At 43.8% G+C, this 20,002-nt stretch overlaps 1 protein-coding gene across 2 annotated transcripts in view; it reads left to right on the forward strand.

Annotated features, from left to right (window-relative positions):
* Pkc53E (Protein C kinase 53E) overlaps window positions 1–20,002 on the forward strand; it is a 139,615-nt gene that overhangs the window by 87,610 nt on the left and 32,003 nt on the right. For both annotated transcript variants that reach the window (XM_077634895.1, XM_077634894.1), the window contains exons 6-10: window positions 164–320; window positions 1,741–2,032; window positions 3,138–3,668; window positions 6,896–7,084; window positions 8,744–8,884. In XM_077634895.1, coding sequence (XP_077491021.1) covers window positions 164–320; window positions 1,741–2,032; window positions 3,138–3,668; window positions 6,896–7,084; window positions 8,744–8,884 — 1,310 coding nt within the window. The remainder of the gene's footprint in view (window positions 1–163; window positions 321–1,740; window positions 2,033–3,137; window positions 3,669–6,895; window positions 7,085–8,743; window positions 8,885–20,002) is intronic.

The following is a 20,002-nucleotide window of genomic DNA, read 5'->3' on the forward strand; positions in this document are numbered from 1 at the left end:
TAAATGATCCATGTCATTTTTCATACCGAAAGTGGAATTCTCCTGTAAGCGTTTCTAACATGTTGAGGTACTTTTGGGTGACAAGAGGCACGGTAGCTTAAGAAGCTGCCGTCTGGTCAAGATGCACGTTCCTAAATGAAGGCCGCTTTTTGTGTTGGCGCAGTACGGCAGGCGCGCAACCTGATCCCAATGGACCCCAACGGCCTTTCGGACCCCTATGTGAAGCTCAAGCTGATTCCTGACATGGGGGACTCGGCCAAGCGAAAGACCAAGACCATCAAGGCCTGCCTGAACCCAGAGTGGAATGAGACACTCACATTGTGAGCAGCAGCACCTCTGATTGACAATTCCATTCATTAGAGCACCACAGTGCTCACAGATTCCACAGTCTTACCTGCCTTGGCAGGGAGCTTGCAGCTGGCAGTTTGTGGCAGTTTGCACTTGGCGCCTGGTAACTTTGGGCAGGTAGTCTGCGGCAGGTAGTCTGCGGCAGTAGCCTGCAGGGTAGCCTACGGCAGGTAGCCTGCGATTTGCGAGCCTGGCTCTGCCACAGCGGCCGCATTTTAATGGAGGTGAAATGCAAAAATGCCTGTGGGCTGTGAGATGTTAGCGCATGTTAAAGAAACCCAGCTTGTCAAAATTATTGTGAGGCCCTCCGCTAGTGTTCACATCTTAGCCCATGTTTTGCTCTGAGGTGCTAAGCCTCACGTACAACATGGTGTTTGGTATTTGAGGTAAGGGAATGATGCACTGTCTCGCATATCTCAGTGGACACCTGAACTGCACCTTAAGGGAAGGGATAAAGGAGGGAGTGAAAGAAGAAAGAGGTGCCATAGTAGAGGTTTCTCGAATAATTTTGACCACCTGTGGGTCTTCAACATGCACTGACATCATACAGCACATGGGCACCTGTTGTGTTTCGCCTCCATCAAAACACTGCCACCGCGGTCGGGTTCGAACCAGGGTACTCTAGTTCAGTAGACCAGCGCCTTATCCACTGAGCTACTGCGATGAGTTACCATATATGCACCACGTTTTTTTAATAGGCTCAGCAACGCATGCAGGAATTCAAATGGAACTGCGCCATGCCAAAGGTGTGAGAACGGCTACTCGGCTCCCACATTAAACCAGCAGAAAAAAAGAAAAGTGGTATGTGGTTTCTTTTTTCTGCTGCGTTAATGTGGGAAAAGCAGTATACCACACACCACTTTTCTTTTTTTCTGCTGGTTTAATGTTGGAGCTCAGCAACTGTTCTCACACCTTTGGCATGGCGCAGTTCTATTTGAATTCCCGCATGCGTTGCTGGGCCTATTAAATGACCCTAGGAAGTGGCTGGAAATGATTTCACGAAGTAGGCCATCAAATTTTGTATTTGACCTTTGTCATAATGATGTCTGAGTTCTTTTTTGTGGCATACAAAATTTTGAGGAAAAGTTGGGTGAGTGAGATCAGTTCTTGTATGCAAAGTAAGAGCAGGGCTAAATTTTACTTGTTTTATACATATCAGGTTGTTGGGGGATATATTTGGCACTATTACAAAGCAAAACACATCACTACAAGCATGAGCTGCAAATTCCTGATGATTGCCCCATTTGGGGTTCAGGTGTCCGCCGAGATATGTGAGACAATTACTGTGCCATTCCCTTTCCTCAAAAACTACTTTTACGGAGCTGTTTCTCGCTGAATTTCCCAGTTAGCGAACCATCTTTTGCCCACTATTGCAAATTTTTGTTGCCGCAGCGACTTAAAGCCTGTTGACAAGGACCGGCGGCTGCTCATTGAGCTCTGGGACTGGGACCGGACGTCGCGCAACGACTTCATGGGCTCACTCTCATTCGGTATCTCCGAGATCCTCAAGGCACCAGCTGAGGGCTGGTTCAAGCTGCTAACGGCCGAGGAGGGCGAGTTCTACAATGTGCCCGTGCCTCCAGAGGACCCGGCGCTGGCGGCCACCCACCACCACCAACCGACCAGGGCGCGGCCGACGCCACAGGCATCGTCTGACCTCATCCCACACAACATGGGCAAGCAGGTAAGGAGAAAAGGCTGATCAATTGATCATTTTTATCACTAGAGAAAGGAGTGCCAATCAAGTATGGAGAACCCTTTACGGTGGCTATAGAGTTTGCCTGCTGAGCTCCAGGTTGAAAGTTTGAATCCTGGCCATAGAGGCCGCATTTAGATGGAGGTGAAACACAAAAGCTCTTTGTGCTGTGCGATGTTAGTGAAGGACCATACGTTGTCTTTATGTTGGACCATATGTTGGATGTTGAAGGACCATAGGTTGTCGAAATTATTCCATAGCGTTTCACTACGTCATCTCTCATAGTCCATGGGCAACTTTTGGGCTGTTAAGCCAAGCATGCCTTTACATAACTCCAGAGATTCTTGTAAGGAGCCTGAAATTTTGAAGTTGACTAAACTTTATCACGGTGTGACTGTCAGCAAGATGCAGCTGGGTTGAAAGGGACAGCAAGGACAAATTGGGGTCTAAAGTGACCACTGTAACCAAAAACGGACCTTTTATAAGCTACAAAAGACCAAAACGTGAAATACAGGTGTTGCCATTGCCAGTCGATTTTGCACGTCAATTGCGTGCATCAACACAATTTTTTGCCGTGGGTCCCAGAGGCTATGCTGCACAGCCATTCACTTCAAAACAGTGACCCAGTCCTTTTTTTGGTGTGGACATTACGAGTTTGAATCAGTTGGGGGCTAAAATTTTTGACTTCAATTTTCTCAGCCATAAATGGCTTTTTGGCTGCCGGACAAGCGTTAACTAATAGCGAAAGAGCCACAGAATTCATTTTTATTAAGAACCGAAATTGGGTGGCGTTGTCCTCATTGTTCCTTTAAAATGTGCATGACAGAATTCCTGGGACTGCAAGGTCGCTGACCTTAAGCCATGCTCACAGGCTGAGAGGAGTGTATACAAGAGAGCAGTTGACACTCACCTACGTCTGTTTAATACATTGATTGCCGTGGTGTCAGAGTTGAAGATCAGTCATGATTATGTTTTGATATGTTTAGGTTATGTTTAGTGGGTATGTATAAATGAGGTTCCACCATTCATTGTAATTTGCTGGTTTTGTGGTCTCATTGACGGCACACTTATACATTACCACTTCTCTGCACAGGATGTCATCCGGGCGTCAGACTTCAATTTCCTGCTCGTTCTCGGCAAGGGCAGCTTTGGCAAGGTGCTGCTGGCCGAGCGGCGAGGCACCGATGAGCTGTACGCGGTCAAGGTGCTCAAGAAGGACGTCATCATCCAGGACGATGATGTTGAGTGTGCCATGGTGGAGAAGCGAGTGTTGGCGCTGGCCGCCAAACCGCCGTTCCTGGTGCAGCTGCACTCGTGCTTCCAGACCATGGAGCGGCTGTATTTTGTCATGGAGTACGTCAACGGCGGCGACCTCATGTTCCAGATCCAGCAGTGTGGCAAGTTCAAGGAGCCCGTGGCAGTCTTCTATGCAGCCGAGATTGCCGTTGGCCTGTTCTTCCTGCATGCTCGGTCCATCGTCTACCGGGACCTGAAGCTGGACAACATACTTTTAGACCAGGATGGCCACATAAAGATTGCAGACTTTGGCATGTGCAAAGAGGGCATTCAGGGGGACAAGACCACCAAGACCTTCTGCGGAACACCTGACTACATTGCGCCTGAGGTCAGTCAAAAACTTTGCAGTGCATAGTTCTACAAAAGGACTTGTTAGGGTAGAAAGATAGAAAGACAGGGGAGTTGGTCTTGGTAATATGAATGAATTTTGTCAGCACAACATTAGTTGGGACGCAGGGAAGAGACACTCGCAGGACGAACAGTTTGTCCTATGTACGTCTAGCTCTTTCCTATGTTGTGTAATTATTCACTGAAAAAATGCATTCAAACAGCAAAGAGGCTTGTGGGTGGACAAGGTCGTTTAATGTCAGTACATTTAATGCTGGGATTCTGAGTCTGTTATTCTTGTGGAATCCCAACAGCTCAACTGTTTCCTTACTGTGAAAAAAAATGGCAGATTTTAAATTAAAAATTGTTTCTTAAAGAAGTGCCAGATGCACTGCGCATTGAAATTCATCAAACTTTAGCTTATTGTTTATACTTCACGAAAAAAAGCCAAAGTTGTGTGTGAATATTACTAATTAAATATGCTGGTAACAAAAAAGAAACAGTACTACATACAAAACAAAAATAAACAACTGCACTGAGCCAGAAGTTGATTAAAAATATGGAAAACTGTGTACAGAACATTGCACATGTTCCTAGCTACCATTTTTATAATTTTCAGCTGCATACATAATACATTTCACTTTTTGTGACCTTCCAAGTTGGGGAATATGACTGCTGTGCAGCTAGAGAAAGTAGTCTCGTGAGGACATGAAATGGAGATAGATCTGGAATGTGCTGCATATTACACTTGTTCTTTGTTCTGTTCTTGTTTTAATGGCAGAGCTTGTAGCTCTTTTAATTGGTAGCGAATGGGTTCTCTGGATGAAAAGGGGGCATGGCCTTCCTTTGACATCATCATATCAAAATTATGCTGGCGCATTTGGTGAACCATTGTGGCAATGTGTTGCGAAGACTCTAAACACCAAATAAAACCACTCTCATAATTAAAGCCGCCGCGGTGGCTCATTGGTTATGGGGCTCAGCTGCTGACCCAAAAGACGCGGGTTCGATCCTGTCTGCAGTGGTTGCATTTCTATGATGCAAGGTACCCATGAACTGTACAATGTCAGTGCACATTAAAAAAACTCCAGGTGGTCAAAATTATCCAGAGACCTCTACTACGGTGTCCCTCTTAGCCTGAGTCATTTTGGAATGTTAAGCCTCGTAAACCAAATCAAACTCTCATTTACAAGCCAAGTGCACTGCATAAAATACAATGTGAATGGTAAAATGAAACACGTGCGTCCTAGGCCTCTGAGACAAAGCCTCACTATCGGAACTGAAATCTGACCATTCCACATCATTGTCTAACTCCCCACTGCTGCTAAAAAAAAAACTATCAAAATCAACTAAAGTGTTTGATGTAGCCTTTCACTCTTGCCAGCGGACTATGTGTGGTCAGTTTCATTTTTCATGTCTCCTCCTCACATTGCAGAATGGAAAAACAAAACTGAAACCAAAGAGTTGATGTTGTAGATGCAAACTAGATGGTGCAGCTTGTCCAGGAGTGCCAACTTGAATTTTTGACAGCAGGTTTAAAACGTTGGTCATGTATGACTAGCTGCCGCAGTGGGGCAGTGGCTGCGGCGCTCGGCTGCTGACCCAAAACAAGCGGGTTCGATCCCGGCCGCAGCGTTCGCATTTCGCCAGTGTCAGTGAACATTTAAAAACCCCACGGGGTCAAAATTTCTGGAGCCCTTTATTACGGCATCCTTCATAGCCAGAGTCGCTTTGGAACGTTAAACCGCCATAAACCAAACCAAACCTTATATGACAGACGGCCTATGGTGTGGCAGCGAAAGAGCAAGAGATGCTGAAGGACACTTGTTCTTTTCTTTCATCACTCTTTGCACAACATATATGCATGCATGTGCTTGTGTGAAGCATATTCTAGTACTTTGCTGGCACAGCTGTTTGGTGCTGTTCCTGCCCTGTCTGGCCTGTAATGCTTATGTCAGTGAAGTTGTGCAAAGGGGCACTGAAAGGGTACCTGGAAATGGTGTTTGAAGTTGGCTATATAATGCTTGCATTATATAGAGTGCAGGCCACAGAGTGTTCATGCCATGCACGAGGCCTGCAAAGTGAGCTGATAATTTAGAATACATTTTTAAGAATTCCCGCTTTCGCACCTCGCGGCAACCAGCGCTGCCAGGCCTTTGCGCGAAACCTGGCATACGATGTCATATCGTGCAAGTGACGTCAACGGCCGGAAGTTACCATTGCTTAGTTGAGCCAAATTTTTGAGATGTTATACAAATACCATGGCCGTGGCCACTCCGGAGGATCAGGGGGCGGGAATTCCCGTGTGCATCGGCAGCTGGCGAAGGTTGTGGAGGGCCCAGGTGGGTGGGACCGGTGGAGGAGCTTTGATATTTCAGCGTGCAAAAAATGAGAGGAGAGGGAAAGGCGTGAAGACACAGAAATTCAAATTTTGACTACATATAACTCGGGTTCCGCAAAACACATTGAAAAAATTCTTGCTAGAGGATATTTGTGAAGCGGTGTCCTTTAACATCCTAGGCATACTAGTACAACATTATTGAGAGCTCCTTTCAGAGCCTCTTGAAGAGAAAATAAACGGATGCAGTAAGCAAGGCTAGACTGATAGATTGCCCTTGGGAACACTGCTAGTGTCTTTTTTTCTATGTAGGAAGGTGAATGCATTACTCAGAAAATCGCAAAGTAACTTCTCATTACCTTCCCATTTACAGCCCTACAGAAGCATCTTTTGTCGCACAGCGCGAACGTCTGACAAGGACAAGGACACTGGATGAGCGCTGACTCTCAACTAAGGCTTTATTGGCAACACCTGGTGCTTATAAAGGAAAAAACACAAAGTACATCACATGATACACTAAAATCGATAAACATGAGGAAGGGAAGCACGTGACGACCAAGGGCCACCAAGAAAAGCTATCTCTGTCATTGAGAGTGACAGACGGCGAGAAGGCCGGTGGTGTTGGAGCATTTTTATGTCGTCATGCCTCTGGTGAATCGCACAAATCTGATAATTTGTCAGCCAATCTGAGAAAGCAAGGGAAAACAAGTTTGCCTTTCTTGCCAGCCACACAGGCATTTATTACAATATTTATCAACAGATCGCGCCACAGTACTGTTTGCCATTTCACTCAGTGTTTCACCTTTCATGGTGGCTTCACTAACGGGTCTTACTTCAGCAGCTGACGTGCGGAAGAACCAGGTCACTCAATCTTTGTGCCTGCCATGCAGATCATCCTGTACCAGCCATATGGGAAGTCTGTGGACTGGTGGGCGTACGGAGTGCTGCTGTACGAGATGCTGGTGGGCCAGCCGCCGTTCGATGGAGAGGATGAGGAGGAGCTCTTTGCCTCCATCACGGACCACAACGTCTCCTACCCCAAGGCCCTCTCCAAGGAGGCCAAGGAGGCTTGCAAAGGGGTTTGTACTCATTTCTGCATTCCACTGCAATCATAGTAAATGCTTTAAGGTTTCCTTAAAGGACTACAGCCACTTCATTTTGGCTGCTAATTTTCTTCCTTCTAATGATGCACAGGACATTATAGTACATGGATCACCATGTGGTATTTTCCTAAGATCAATAAATAATTTACAATCTAATTTATTTTACCATGCTGTTTCCTTCTTGGTTTCATCAACCAAACGATGGCTGTGACGTTTAAGAACTGTTTAGGTCATGTGAGGCATGAAAAAATTTCAATTTAACCATTGATATTCCAATTGTTGGCATTCTAGCCCTTGAAACAGGCTGGCTTAAGCATTGTTGTGAGTTAAAACTGTGTGTCGGTGATTATATTACAGGTTTTTCATGCCTCATGTGACTCAAACACTTCTTTCACGGCACAGCCATCATGAGCAGCCCATAGCACAATATCTATTGGTGTCTCATGACCCATGGCTAAGGGCCCTAATTTCCTCAGGTGGAAAATTTTAAATTCTGTGAATTGAGAACAAGGGATCCGCAATATTTCGCAGGACGCCTCCCACTGTAGTGGCTGCTGTGCCGTCGCTTCTTGCCTCATTTGACATTTTCAGAAGCGCTAAAACACCGAGGACGCAGAGGGAACAGACAGGGACGAGCGCTACTTCCAACTGTTTATTTCGTAAAACCGCAAGTGCTTTAAACAGTTCTCGAACGCTTTTATGACACGGCAGTAAACTACACGTGCGAGAATACACAGTATAGCTACCGAGACTAGTCTCGGTAGCTATACTGTGTAGTCTCGGTAGCTATACTGTGTATTCTCGCACGTGTAGTTTACTGCCGTGTCATAAAAGCGTTCGAGAACTGTTTAAAGCACTTGCGGTTTTACGAAATAAACAGTTGGAAGTAGCGCTCGTCCCTGTCTGTTCCCTCTGCGTCCTCGGTGTTTTAGCGCTTCTGAAAATGTCAAATCTGCACCAACTAGCCCGATCCGCTACCCTTCTGAACTTCATTTCTAGTTCAACGGGCCCCTTCTTCAATGTTTTGTGTTCCCCAAGTGTTCTTTTAGTCTCGGTAGCTATACTGTGTATTCTCGCACGTGTAGTTTACTGCCGTGTCATAAAAGCGTTCGAGAACTGTTTAAAGCACTTGCGGTTTTACGAAATAAACAGTTGGAAGTAGCGCTCGTCCCTGTCTGTTCCCTCTGCGTCCTCGGTGTTTTAGCGCTTCTGAAAATGTCAAATCTGCACCAACTAGCCCGATCCGCTACCCTTCTTGCCTCACTGCTTCGTGCTTCGTGCTGCGCAGTTCTGCGCCAATGTACCATTTATATTCCCCTCCCTTCTCCTCATAGTTCTTTCAAAGCCTTCTCTTTTTTTTCTTGACGGCCCGTGCTCAGGGCCTCGCATGCATTGTTGAAACAAGCATAAACTTGAATTATGTTTTATTACGTTGGGAAGCATGTAGATACCACAAATGACAGGTTTAGAATGACTTTAGTTTTTTTTTTCGCTTTTTGACTACTGTTGTTTTGTGATAGAATCATCCTTGTGGAAAATGGATTTGCTTTTATAGCGCAAATATTCGCACAAGGTTCTTTGCCATAAGTTCAAAGCCATTTTCAAATCTTACCTCTTTGCGTTTGCACTGTGCAGTTCCTGACCAAAAACCCAGCGCGGCGCTTGGGTTGTGGCCTGTCGGGTGAGGAGGATGTCCGGACACATCCGTTCTTTCGCCGCATTGACTGGGACAAGATTGAGAATCGCGAGGTGCAGCCGCCATTCAAGCCCCGCATTGTGAGTACCCGCTGCACTCCTCTTGCCTGTTCTAAAATCGTTTCCCTCTGCAAATCTCTTGCCTTGCTTTAAGGGGCAGGCTGTTGCACTGGTCTTGATGCCCGTTTTCACAAATCTGGATGTCTGTTTTTCACATCTGGATGTCAGTCTTCACAAATCTAGATGTCAGTCTTCACAAATCTGGATGTCAGTCTTCACAAATCTGGATGTCAGTCTTCACAAATCTGGATGTCAGTCTTCACAAATCTGGATGTCAGTCTTCACAAATCTGGATGTCAGTCTTCACAAATCTGGATGTCAGTCTTCACAAATCTGGATGTCAGTCTTCACAAATCTGGATGTCCGTCTTCACAAATCTGGATGTCCGTCTTCACAAATCTGGATGTCCGTCATCACAAATCTGGATGTCCATCTTCGCGAACATGAATGTAGTTTTTCACAGATGTGGATGTTCATCTTCACGAGTCTGAATATATCTTCATGAAATGAACGTTCATCTTCACGAGTCTGGATATCCGTCATCACGAGTCTGAATATCCGTCATCACGAGTCTGAATATCCATTATCACGAGCCTGAATATCAGTCATCGCGAGCCTGAATATCCGTCATCACGAGCCTGGATATCCGTCATCACGAGCCTGAATATCTGTCATCACGAGCCTGAATATCCGTCATCACGAGCCTGAATATTCGTCATCACGAGCCTGAATATTCGTCATCACGAGCCTGAATATTCGTCATCACGAGCCTGAATATTCGTCATCACGAGCCTGAATATTCGTCATCACGAGCCTGAATATTCGTCATCACGAGCCTGAATATCATTCATCACGAGCCTGAATATCATTCATCACGAGCCTGAATATCATTCATCACGAGCCTGAATATCATTCATCACGAGCCTGAATATCATTCATCACGAGTCTGAATATCATTCATCACGAGTCTGAATATCATTCATCACGAGTCTGAATATCATTCATCACGAGTCTGAATATCTTTCATCACGAGTCTGAATATCCGTCATCACGAGTCTGAATATCCGTCATCACGGGTCTGAATATCCGTCATCACGAGTCTGAATATCAGTCTTCACTAGTCTGAATATCAGTCTTCACTAGTCTGAATATCCGTCTTCACTAGTCTGAATATCCGTCTTCACTAGTCTGAATATCTGTCTTCACTAGTCTGAATATCTGTCTTCACTAGTCTGAATATCTGTCTTCACTAGTCTTCACTTTTGTTGATGATAGTACCTCCTGCACAATTAGTCACATGTGCCATAGTATTCAGTAATGACACGACATATAATACGCGTCTTTATCTTGTTTCACCCAGTCATTTTTCATTCTGGCCAATAATATACCTTCACACAATGCGGAGAGAATATCTGCCATTGAAGTGTTCATAAGGTACCTGCCATTGCTGGCATCTTGTCAAGCGTTGCAGTGCAGCACCTTTATGCCGCCGTTTCTTGTTTTCAGTCTGAGCATTGATGCACGGGCTGCGTGCACGTGCTGTACAGTCATTATCAATGTCATTGTGATCACTTTTGCGTCGACTGATCAAGAGCAATGAATTTTCCTGTCATAACAATCACTGACTCCCCTCAATAGTTAGAAGCACAGGTAAGAAGAAAGGAGAGACCTGCTGTACTTGTGTGTTTTTCCTTGCTGTCCTGCAAATCGCAGATGCAGTAGATCACTTTATTGGAGTAGGCCAAGTCTAAAATGACCACCTTCATGTTAATTCTGCCTCTACATCATTGCATTTCTTTGCCCAACGCAAGTGTTGCATGACACAGAAGAAAAGCACGTGTAGCCCTTGAGAGGGGCAGTCAGGAGCTCGGATTATTCATTGAAAGGGTTGAAAAGCCACGGTCTGAACAGCTGGCACTAGTCACTTATTATTTTCGAAAGACCTGGTCGTTCGTCCTAAAATGGTGCCTTGGGTGCAGAATATTACTCCTTGGCATACAACCCATTTTGTTATCACTGTGAGACTAAACTCGTTGCCTGTGTGAGGGGCATATATTTAAATGGCGCATGCACAAGTCACTGCTCTGTGCTGTCATCTTGATTATCATCGTTACTACCTGCCATGCAACGTTACCATATTAGTCTGATACCATGTCTTTATGAACAGCCATGTAGTGTGTTTGCAACTAAGGTTGCAATGTGGCATTCTGGAAATTAACTGTCTTCTCTACTCTAATCTAGAAGAAACTGAATCTTTGGAGAATATTTAGACATGATCAGAACATTGCACCACCATCACTGAAGTGCTGGCTGCAGCTTTCCATGCACTGTTTTTCTCTCTTAATTCACAGGCGGTTGTGTTGAGTGCATATCCCAAAGACATCAGTGGTGAGAAACAGTCGGGATTATAATGTAATGCCACATATGCAACTCAAAGTAAATATATAGTGTACTTTTTAATGATGCTAACTTAAAAATGGATGCCACTGTGAAATTTTTTGACTAAACAGAAAATTTAATACAAATATATCAAATGAGCTGGCATATATACTTACATCTGAAAAGAATTGAAAAAAGTATTGAAATCTGCAGAATGTTTCCATTTCATCATCAGAAAGCTCACAAGAACATGGAATTCCAGCTCCAAAAGTTTTCAGTGTATAAAAAGTGAAGTGAGCCCTTATGACCGACATATCAGTGGGCATAGCGTTTTGAAACACAGGCATCCGTAGCAATTTTTGTAGAAATATTTGCATACAAGAAAAGATTTCTAAAGTTCTGCAAGCTTGTGCTCCCGAAATGAAGTCACTCTGAATGTAGTAAAAGATTGTAGCATTGCCATCACCATGACCACATTTCAGGCAGTCGTAAACAGGAATAAAAAAATGGGTACCTGGAATGCGAACCTGCAGGTGAACTGCCATCTGTGTTATCTTACTACCTGTTTCCATTACTAAGGCAAATGCTGCCAAGTTTGAAAAATTCGTTGAAGGTGCTAAAGAATAGTGAGATTTGCCATGGTAGTGAGCTTTCAGATTGCTATGGCTGTCGAAAGCAACATGTTAGTTTTGTGATCCATATAAAAATTTTTGCCATGTAGAAAATGACAAAAGCTGTGTAGAAACCAAAACACTAGTTTTAAACATGTCAGCTGGCATGATATGCCTGGGACCTCTGTGGGTGCTTTGATATATGTCTGAAACACTACAGGTGTGGATTTGGAAGGAGTTAAGAATGCAGTTTCTTTTATTCGCAGGCCTTATGCAGTTATGTCAGGCTACTTATTTTGTGTAATATCTACTTTTTGTGTAATATCTTGGGGATGCAGGGTAATATCAGTGCTGTGTGTTTGTAAATATCGGTGCAGGAGGTGCTACTTGTTTATTTGCTTGCGTTTCCGTGCAGTCATGCACTAGCTACAGGGAGCAAAACTAGAAGCTTGTGGTGCCACTTGCAGGCAAGCTGTCCTGAATTGAGAATTTCCCTGCTTCTGTACAGTTGTAGAGAGGGAGAGAGAGAGAGAGAAAGGAAAGACGGGAAGGTTAACTAGGTTAACAGCTTTGAGTTCTTTACGGAGCGCATTTTTTACATGATTGGGGTACATGGTAGGACCACTGTGTTCGACATAGTTGCGCACCAAAATTGAGTGCCAGAACACACAAGACCGAAGCACGAAATACAATAGCTGATAGGTGAAAACCCTATTCCCATGCTTTTGTTCTGCAGTTGATGTGGCCGTGGTTGATGATGAGTGGCACTGTGCTGGTATTGATTACAATGCCCTCAGGGCCCGCAGGGTGTTATAGAGGGTGTGGGTGAAAAAAGAAAAAAAATACATGGTGAAAAGTACAGGCAAAAGGCAAAAATCATGATGCAGATGCTTGTTCGATGACTTACTTGGTGATAAGTGGCTTGAAGGATGATGCGTCTTCAATGCAGGTGATAGAGGGTGGCAGGTGGTTACATTCAGTGCTAGTCTTTGTTAAGAAAGAATTGAAAAGTACATTCGTTTTACAAGTAGGCATGGCAACTTTATGCGGATGATCTACACGTGATGATACGTATGATAGTATAGAAGAAAAAATTTCCTGTTTTAGTGTCTCATTATGAAAGAAAATGCTGTGGAAAAGACTGAGGTGTGAAATATTTCTACGAACTGCGAGATTAGTCAGACCAAGTTTAGGTTTCATTATAGAAACACTAGCCGTGTGAGAATAATTGGAAAGGATGAAGCGAGCTGACCAATTCTGAAAGATTCTATAGCATCGATTAAAGTGAGTTTTGCGGGGTCCCATATTGATGATGCGTATTCTAACTTTGGCCTTATTAGTGTTTGATATAAAGGTGGCTTCAAATGGGATGGAGCCGGAGAGAAGTTTCTGCATATGTAACCAAGGGCAAGGTTTGCATTGTTAATGACATATTCTGTGTGCATGTGCCAGGATAAGTTGTAAGTGATGTGAACACCCATATATTTATAAGATAATGCGTTTCATCATGAAACTTCATTAATCTTATAATCTAGCATTTTAGACGGATTAGATTGGCATGAGATGGACATAATTTTGCGCTTCGATGCATTGAGAACCATAGATCATCGCAGCCGCCGCGGTGGCTCAGTGGTTATGGCACTCGGCTGCTGACCCGAAAGACGCAGGTTCAACCCCGGCCGTGACGGTCGTATTTCGATGGAGGCGAAATTCTAGAGGTCCGTGTACTGTGCAATGTCTGTGCATGTTAAAGAACCTCAGGTGGTGGAAATTTCCGGAGCCCTTCACTACGGCGTCCCTCATAGCTTGAGTTGCTTTCAAACATTAAATCCCATAAACTAAACTAAACCAAACCATCAACCATCGCTGACACCAAATTAAGATGTTATCAAGATTGGAGTGAAGGCAGGAACTATTGTTAGTGTTATGTATTGGATGAAAAAAGAAGTCATCAGCAAAAAGCTTAATGCAAGAGTTAATGCCAATCAGAAGGTCATTAATATATATTAAAGAGTAAAGGACCCAGAGCAGAGGCTTGGGAACACCAGATGTTGCAGCACATTGGGTGATAGAGTATCTTAGCTGATACAAACTGGGTGTGGTTAGTCAAGAAACATTCAATACATTTAAGATTAGGGTCAATATTCAGATAACTGTTGTAATCGAAAGCTTTCGCCTTGAGTTGCGAGCGGAAAGAATTATCTTGGCAGCCCTCAGCCGTGACAGATATGTGGGCTGGACAGCGGGTGCCCTCAACAGTGGACCACCTGTGTGAATAAGGACGGCACATCTCTACAGCTGCCGCATTTTTGTTTTGGAGAAGCACAGGAATTCGGCCAGCTTTTTAAAATCTTGTGAAATATAGCAGCTCTTGTTGTAGAACTGCAAACTCCGCTTTTTAAACTGTTAATATTTGCTGACACTCCCGTTTTGTAGTAAAATTAGCCCATTCTTGGTTGACTGGCGACTGTTCTCTCCTGAAAAAATGGATACAAGCTTTCCCATGAGTTGATGCGCTCGGCTTCTTTGTGGTGAAATGCTTGGTAAATGGGTCAGAGCTTGAGTAGATGAAAAACATCTTGTGCCATGGGGCTGTTTTTGGCCACAGATGCCCTTGTGCTATTAAAATTCATTATCATATCATCATGGCTGTTAACATTGGCAGTGGTAAATGCTTCCATGTTGGTGTACAGTTGGCTTGCTGTTTGTGATGATCTCTGCCGGGACAGCAATGATCAAGCTTTCATTTATATCAGCATCACTATGCTCTGCACATAGCACGTATAGCTAGGTAACGACCGGATGCACTGGTTCGTCGTGTTCCTTAGCCTAAACATTCAGTTTGCAGTGGCGGAAAACCAGATACAGTTAAAACATAGTAATTCAGATTTAATTGGAATTATGTTGCGTGTACGCGTGAGTATCTAGTGTGGTAGCGTGTGTGTGTGTGTGTTTCATTTTGTGCCTGTGATTTCCCCCTTGTGCTAACAATTTGCTATTGTGTTGCACCAAAGCAGTACTAGTGCAGTCAGTGCAGGCCACTCTTAAGTTGACGTCTATGATCTGTTCATGTTTCCATGCAGTTCCAGCGAGTATGATGAGTTCTCGCGAACTCAGTTGCTGTGTAGTTTATTTTTTCAGAGCTTTGTATAGCTCCTCGCAGGGCAATGCAAATCTTTTTGCGTATTCTGAGTCATCTGCTACACTTAAGGATGCTACATGCAGAGCGCGCAGCTCCAGTTCGGGTTTGTTTATTTTTCAGCCACTTGCTGCAACTCTTGTTGTTTCATCGTGCATTTGTACACCTCCTTGAACGCAGGTAAAAAACAGTAATGCCTTCCTAACTTTGCAAAAAATAGCATTAGTGTGCGAAACTGCCCTGTAGACTTGTAATCCAAAATAAGAGTCCCATAACTCTGGCATAACTCTCAATTCTAGTAAGGAGGTGCCACTTTCTAGAGTTTTACGTGAACCAAATATCACCGCACGCCTCGTTTTCTCTAGGTGGAGACCAGATGTTTTCTTTGGAAAGAGTCCTAGGTTTTTTAAGAAATGTAGGCTGCTTACATGGAGTCTCCTGCCGACCTCAGCCTCTTCCTCACTGCTCAGGCTATAACTGAGCTCATCTTGCCTGTCAGGGGTCTATGGGTCCTTCCCCAGACAAGGACTGTTGCTGAGGTTGCCAGACTTTTTAAAGTCTATGCACTTTCTTTTTTTAATGATTTGATCACTTTTACCATCTTTATACACTGTAAATGAACTTTTGAGATCTGTCACCACTATTTCCATCAGATCTTCAGAAAACTTTATCCACAGTACATCTTATTACCTGATTTGGCCAGCTGGCAACATTTCCTTAGTTCAATAAAAATGAAATGAAATAGCTATTGGATATAGCTAGTACTAATGCATATGCCATTTCACTCAAGAAATAAGTGTCTTTTCTGAAAGTTGGGGGCTGAAACGCATGTCAACGGAGGATGCAGACGTGACAGCTGAGGCTTCGCTTTCTTGGCAGAGATTACACTTTGCTTGTCAAGCAATGAAATTCATCAGTGGTCATCACTGCAGATGACGAATTACTGCAGTTGTTGTGGTCACGGCCGCCGTGGTGGCTGAGTGGTTATGGCTCTCGACTGCTGGCCCGAAAGACGCGGGTTCGATCTCGGCCGCGGCGCTCGAATTTCGATGGAGGCGAAATTCTAGAGGCCCGTGTGCTGTGCGATGTCAGTGCACGTTAAAGAACCACAGGTGGTCGAAATTCCCGGAGCCCGTCACTACGGCGTCTCTCATAGCCTGAGTCGCTTTAGGACGTTAAACCCTCATAAACCAACCAAACCAAACCAGTTGTGGTCACACTTGCCAAACGGACGTTTTTTCTCTCTCTGTCAAAAGCTCCAGAAAGACATGTCTGTCAAACTTGAGCACAGACCGTCTCGTGGTTTAGACAAGAAAAGCATTTATTCCCGTTTGCTAGGTCGCAGTTTGGGCAAGAAAAGTGTATATTCCCGCTGCCCAGCATGGGGCATTCTGAGCCACTCGTGTCCTATAATGCCATGTTGTCTGGTGGTCTAATTCCCATTGTTTGTCACCCCTGCATGTTACAGCACAGCCACATGGCATGCTGTTGTCCGCTGTATGTTGCATGCAGTCCTAATTGACAACTATGGTTGTTGCACGCAGCAAGCACGTCTGGTGTAACACTGCCATTTCTTCCCTCGCATTCTATTCCATTCTTATCCTCCACCACTCTTGTGAGGACAGGTCCCATCAGTGGTGGATGGTGGTGCTTGAACCTATGATGAACGGCGAAATAGATAAGAAAGGAATAGAATTGCAATCAAATTGTTTTTCTGGCCGAGACTGTTGCCACATGTAATATGGGCTGCTCAAGTAGGGCGCTGCAATGTTCAGTGGTTGTAACCAGCAAAGAAAAGTGCTGTTTTTAATGAGAACATTTAGCTGCTAGCAAGCCTATATGATATACCTATATGATACATATATGATATGATATAAAATTTTTGTAACATGTTATCTGAGGTTTAGTCCGGCAGCGTTAACCTAACATCACAAAGGTGTAAAGGGTATAAACTGATAAGAGCACCTTAGGTCCTGTGATAGTCAAGTACCTTTACAGCCATGAAGGTGTAAAGGGCATAAATGATCAAGAGCAGTGCTGGTCCTGTGACTCCCTGATGCAGTCTTGTCTCATTGCAGTGATCATTTGAATGCTTCATAATCAACTAGTCAGCCTTTCAGGGGAGAAAGAAAAAGTTTAATGGTTGCACATAGCATCAATTACTATCCATTAGTCAAAGCATTTGTAAAGTTTGGTGATAAAACTTCTACTATGAGTTGTCACACCACACCTAGCACTTTGTGGTCAAAACTTCGCAGTTCTAGAAAAAAAACTTGGTGTACCCAGTTCTTGAACATTTGCCTTTTGCAGAATAATTATTGTGTGGCTTCTGCCAAGCTAGAAAGTTCTTACACTGTGGAGATGGCTCCGTTTGGGAAGTTTTCGAGAAGAAGCCATCACTAACTGCTTTTCACTCTTGAAGATTGGATGCTGCAATTCATTATCTTGGCGCAGTGTTCAGTAGCTTTTTTTTTTGCTTTCATAGCTACTTAGCAGTGCATGCATGTTTTTACTTGTACAGTGCTAGGTAATAGCGATAGTGACGTATAGCCGTTTATCAGGAATTGTCAGGCATGCATTGTTCTTCAGTGCAGAGTACAACTAGCATGAAAGAGTGGCATCTCCAGCTACTCTCGATTCAGCGCATTTCTAATTAATGAATATTTGCAGCTGTGTCCGCCAGAGTGCAGGGACACAAAAAATAAGATGCAATTCGAAAATAGAACAGCTGTGAAAGTTCCTTGAATCCGTGGTTCATGAGCAAGGGAAAATTCTTCCTTGTGTACAAACTTCAGACTGTCGCCAGGCAGCGAATTATGGTGGCAGCTAGCAGGTGTTTCAGGGTGAGGTTGAATGGATCAAGGGCTGGAAGTGGGAACTGTTTTATTCTGCAGCGTTTAGAAAGTGCCCGCCTGGAATAGTGTAGTTATCCGGAGAAGGCATGAAAACTTAAAATGGATTAATGCCCATCTGGGTGTAGCTGTAAAACTATGAAGGCTCAGAATGCATCTCATAAGGTATACACTACTCCTGCAGCAGTCCGAATTAGTGTCACTGGCAAGCCGTAGCAGTAGTGATCAGATTTATTACCTTTTGGTGTGATAGTTCGAGAAAGAGATTCTGCTACAGATGCATTCATGGGCACTTGTATTGTACATTGTAGAGTACAGTTTCTGTTCATAAAGTGTGCCCGTGAGCATTAATTTTGGGTGGAATGAAATGCTGACTATATTAGGTAATACTAGCATGTTATGTGCTGCAGATATTATATACTAGTGACTTATCTAGTCTCACATGGAGGAATTTGACTTTAGGCTTTGTGTGTCTTTGCAGTGCAGGTCATTATAGGCTACTCTGACGAATTTAATTTCTTTGCACTGCAGGTTTGGCCTGCCGAGTTGTGGTTGTGCATTTTTTTTTCTGTTTTTTGCAGTCATTCAGCACAGGAAATTTGTAGTGGCCAGTGCTGTCTGTATCCCAACTTTGTTCTGAGCTGCATGTTTCTGCCTAGTTTAGTGGAGTCCTGCAGCAACAAGATCACTGAAATAGCAATAGGTTCACAGGATGCATTTTGATGTGTTGCAGAGCATGGCAATAACAATTATTTAAATGGAGGCCAAATTCAAAGGTGCCCATGTGTGGTGCGATGTCAGCACACATTAAAGAACCTTAGGTGGTTTAAATCACTCTGGAGCTCTCCACTACCGAGTCTCTCACAGCCCAAGTCTCGCTTCAAGACATTAAACCCCACACTTTACAATTGCTTACAACAGCAACATGACTTTCTTTGAGACCGCTTTAAGTTTGTAGCTGCCTTTACTTTAGCTCAGAGGTGCAAAAGTGGGCTTGCTCACAGGTTTCACATAACTTGATTGCAGTTTTCTTGAAGGTCTTATGTAGATTCTTACTTTCAGAGAGTTTGGTATTGATGCCACAAGATGCTATTCTATGAATGTTGGATAATCTTCATTACACAAATAACTTAGCAGGTAATTTTGTACTTTCGGGAACTGTGCTTTGGCTAAATCTGTATTGGTGCTTATGTGCCAACAGGACATGCCGTTTTCTGAAGGCAAACTGCCATTCCCTTTTACAGCCATGGCTCACGAATATACAGGGTATGTCGTATAAACCCATTTTATTGAGCAGCTTAGAGGAGCTGTGAACGATCATGTTGTTCTCGCAACAGGTGTTCTTAATTGGCCCAGTGAAGGTACCAGCAAAGCATATCATAATATGATAGTTCAATTTTTAAATTTTTTTTTGACACTGAAGAAGGAACACATGGTGCGAACAAAAAGAAAACTTGTTAGCTTTTTTTCTTCTGCTGCATGGCCTATAGCAAACTTCATCAACGGCCATTTGCAGCTGCCAGCAGGCACAGTGGGCTCAAACTACTTATGCTGGGATATGTTTCAATTTTATACTCTTCTTTTTATGCTTGAAGAACTTCTTAATCACACATTATCTTTGAAACACTGCCATTGAGCATTTTATCTGCTGTGTTTTTTTTTCTCTTTTAGACTTCCTTCTACATCTGCACTAAGAATATATAAATTATGGAGCTTCCAGCAGATCTGCTAGCTTCACTTTTGTAGAATGGCTGAGTTTTCTGAAAGAGGTGGTTTTGCTTTTGCGAGTCACCTCTGGAAGCATTGCACCAAGTTTCGGACTTCAGACACATTTTATGAATGTACTTCATATTTCTAAAAAGCTTATTATTAAAAAGGGGCAGGGTTCCTTACCCAAGTTTTTACTCCTTCAGGGATGTTGTTGCTGCAGGGCTGTAGGTTACACAAATTATGCTGCCACTTTAACGGGAGAACCTTTCAGGAAGTGATACATAGCAGGCTGTGGTGTGCGCTTGAACATTGGTGAAGTGATATGTGTGGTGAAGTGATGTGAATGTGCGTGTCACTTCACAGGTCATCGTGCAGTTAGCTTGAAGTACCATTGGCCGAGTTTTATACTTGCTTCCGCTTGCATTAATATCATTTTGCTTGCGCATTT

Source organism: Amblyomma americanum, chromosome 8, assembly GCF_052857255.1.
Source record: "Amblyomma americanum isolate KBUSLIRL-KWMA chromosome 8, ASM5285725v1, whole genome shotgun sequence".
In the NCBI taxonomy this organism is placed as follows: domain Eukaryota; kingdom Metazoa; phylum Arthropoda; class Arachnida; order Ixodida; family Ixodidae; genus Amblyomma; species Amblyomma americanum.